Source organism: Lactuca virosa, chromosome 6 (genome assembly GCF_052849685.1).
Source record: "Lactuca virosa cultivar CGN04683 chromosome 6, Lactuca_virosa_CGN04683_v6, whole genome shotgun sequence".
Lineage (NCBI taxonomy): Eukaryota > Viridiplantae > Streptophyta > Magnoliopsida > Asterales > Asteraceae > Lactuca > Lactuca virosa.
The window spans coordinates 183,137,738-183,141,434 of NC_136431.1; the positions used below are offsets into that span (position 1 = coordinate 183,137,738).

General features: G+C 31.7%; 1 protein-coding gene across 1 annotated transcript; it reads right to left on the reverse strand.

The window, feature by feature from the left end:
* Nucleotides 1-359: 359 nt before the first annotated feature.
* Nucleotides 360-3,378, reverse strand: LOC145118560 (Glyceraldehyde-3-phosphate dehydrogenase-like family protein). The gene is made up of 12 exons (XM_079054250.1): nt 3,194-3,378; nt 2,791-2,941; nt 2,590-2,655; nt 2,387-2,502; nt 2,223-2,276; nt 2,058-2,145; nt 1,884-1,976; nt 1,745-1,785; nt 1,312-1,365; nt 1,044-1,207; nt 739-808; nt 360-608 (listed from the first exon to the last, which is right to left on the reverse strand). Exons 1-12 carry the CDS (start codon nt 3,287-3,289, stop codon nt 483-485), a joined length of 1,119 nt encoding a protein of 372 aa, XP_078910376.1. The 5' UTR covers nt 3,290-3,378; the 3' UTR covers nt 360-482.
* Between the last annotated feature and the right edge of the window lie 319 nt (nt 3,379-3,697).

Consider the following 3,697-nt stretch of genomic DNA (forward strand, 5'->3'; position numbering starts at 1 on the left):
TCTCCACAAATAAAAGTTACATTGTCTATTTACCAGCTTCTAGCTAGTTTAGCCAAACTTGCCCTATAAAATTAAAAATGTCATTTGAAAATTAAATTTACCAACTTATAACAGAAGGTAAAAACCCATCTATTTTTTTAACCTAGTATCATTTATACAAAATGAAGCCAACACATCATATTTAAATAGTAATATAACCATGATATCCTTTAACTCAATTTTAAATCTTAAGAGTAAATTACATTTTTGGTCATCCTGTATAGCATTTTTTTCGATTTTCGTTGAAAATTGTGTTACAATAACCCATTTTTTATAACAAAGTGATTTAGTAGATTGTAAGCTAACAAACACACTTTAGATACGATAAATAATTCAAGTGCATTGCAAAATTATCTTCAAACCGAAGCATCAAAACGGATCAAGGGCACAAGGGTAATTTCACAAACTATTGATGTGTGTGTGTGTGTGTGTGTGTGTGTTGTTTATGTAAATAGATCCTGAAGATCAAGAATGTCAGCAAGAACACCAGCTGCTGTTGTATCATTGCCTGCTCCCGCACCTTGAATCACCAATGGCTGTTCCTTGTAGCATCGATTATAAATCTCCACCTACACAACACTTATTATATTTTTTTACTTAATTGACTTAATAGGAACAAAACATGACTTAATATGTTACATGTTTCTTATTGACTTAATTCAGAAAGAGCGACTTAATAGAAAAAGTCAGAAAACCAACCACATTGTCACTTCCTCTCAATCTTCCCAAAGCCGATTCTTTTGGTAGTTCTTCAATTCCAACATTGCACCTATTTCACATTCAAATACAACTTACTCCCTCATTCATCAGTGTACACTGTCTGTCTGACAGTGTACACTGACATGACATGACAGTGTTTGGCATGCATTGGACTAATTAGGAGAAATGTCAATAGGACAAAAATTGAAATTTTTGTCCCACTCAAGAAAGTGGAACAAGGATTGGCTCTCGATTTCGTGTTTGTGCAAAAGACGTAAATGCCCTCCTCATAGATAGATAAATACCTTGAGTTCTCAATGACACAAACATAGCGCAAAACATTCCCATTTGAAGAAGCTTTCTTGATTCTTTCTTCAATATCATTATCCAACAATTGTAGGCCATTTGCTAAAAAGTCTTTGAGAGACATTGTGTTTGGCCTCATTTTATCAGGGTATAAACTTTCAATCTTAAAAAAGATGTAAAAATATGTAAAATGTCACATATGAAGAACATTAATAACTCCAAGAAACATGAATGTGAAGTTTATGCCTTATGCAAGCAAGCACCTACCTTGATGCTACTCATGTCCATACGGTGCCCAAGAAGTCTTGCAAGGATCAAACCCTGTTCAAATATTAAAAAAAAAAAGGGTATTTTGGTCATATAGCATAATTTACATTCCAATTCTTTTAACAAGATTTACAAACCAAACAATCATATAGCAAAGGAATGGAATCGAACTCCATCCGTTTCTTGCCAACTAATATCAAGATGGACCTATTACACAAGGGTATTCTGGTCATTTAACATAACTTACATTCCACTTCCTATGAAAGATTTACAAACCAAACTATTAAATAAAAAAGAATTGGAATTGAATCCAATTCCATATTCCATTTCTAGCCGACTAAGATGGACCTACTACACAAAGGGTATTTTGGTCATTTAACACTAATATTACAAAAAATTAAGTGGAGATAGAGATGAGATATAAAATATAAACCTTTCTTGCAACGTCCATGCCACTGAGATCATCACGAGGATCTAAGAGTAAAAAGTTTACCATAAGTTCTTTTTTTTTTTTGTTAAATGTTTTTTTCATAATAGAAATTATGAAAAGAAAATATATTAATAAATTTGACCTGGTTCAGTATAGCCAAGGGCTTGAGCAGCTTTAACAACTTCACTAAATGGCTTTCCATCTTCTACCTCACTCATTACATACCCCAAAGTACCTATTTTTAAGGGATTAAATATATGTAAATCAAATGCTTGTAAATAAATGTAATTTATTAACTTTTTTATATTTTTATTACCACTCAAGCTTCCAATTATGCGATAAATAGTGTCTCCAGATGAAAGTATACGATTTAATGATGCTATAATAGGGAGTCCAGCACCAACCTGAAATTGTGTTGCTATAATAATTTATCCCATAAATAAACACTAAAATAATAAAATATGAAAATACAATTACTTACTGTTGATTCATGTCTAATGCGACGTGGTTGTAAGAATAAGTTATCAAATTCCTCCTGTAGAAAACCAAAGTTGAATATTTATTTGAATTGCAATCCATAAAGTTGGAAATTAATCTAAAGGGAAAATTGCAGGAAATTCTCTGCAATTTGCCCTTATTTGATACCATTGAAGAAGTAAGAGGCTTCTTATTGGCTAACACAACACAGCATCCTAAATTTACTGCTTGGGTAATAGTTCCAATGGTTTCTGAACTTGCAGAGCAATCAACAAGGGTAAAAGCTACATGGAAATTCAAAGAAAGAACAGTAAAAATATGAATCTTATAAATTTGTAGTGAAAAGTGTGTAGTGATCAATTTACATTTACCTAAACGAGCAGCAATGTCTGTGAGTTTTTTTGTGGATTCGGGAGATGAAAAGGCTTCAGATTTACCTAAAGAATTAAAAATAGAAGAAGAAGAAGAAGAGGAGAAAGATGTTCAGTGACTATTAGTCTATAAGTAATCATGAAAGATGGAATATGAAATGATACATAACTCAGATGCTGTGAAAATATCAATGGAATTACCAGATTCAACACATGTTTGAAGGGACAAGCCGTTTGATTTGATCTGGCAAATGTTCATCAAAAAGGTATCATTGAACTCCATAGATGAGACATCTGGTACAACAAGAAATGATTTGCTATCGAATATACCCACAACTCGCAAGTGAATTCCCTGAAAAATGCAAATGATATTCTCAGGTATCTTATTTCTTAGAGCCCTAGGATTGAAGAACAAATATGGTCCTAATTCATCTGCATTTTCAGAATTTCTGTATCATAAGAACCCAAATCAACTACAATTCTCTATTATATGCACAATCCAACTCGAAACTTAACGCAGGTAATCGTACAAGACGTATACCAATCGAACGAAACATTATCGATGAAGCTGAAGTTGTGGAGATAAATTATTTCAGTGTTGTACCTTGTTTGCGTGTAGGGTTCGACAGGAGACGATGTGGTGGAGGAGTTGTCTCCCAACGCCTCCGCAGCCCATAAGAATGATCGGAATATTCTTCATTTTCTCCTCGATTTCACAGTAGCCCTGAGCGTCGGACTGTATGTTTTTGCTGCTTATGAGTTATGTGTGTATAGTTCTGTTTTCAATGGGAGTATCTTTGTATTTGTGGAGTTTCCTTTCATTCGGTTTTTTTTTTTTTTTTTTCTCACCAGTTGTGATGGGTTAATTTATTAATAATAATAATAATAAAAAAGTTAAAATATTTTAAAACTTTAAATTTATAAGAAAATAAAAAAATAATGAATTATCATAATTGAAATTTTTTTATCTTTTAAATTTAAATACATAAAATAAACTAATGAGCTTTAATTTTGAAAATTTTGAAATTAAAAAGTAAGTTTATTAATAAAATTGATATCCATTTATTACTATATTTATTGCAATTGTTACATTAAAATATTATATGAA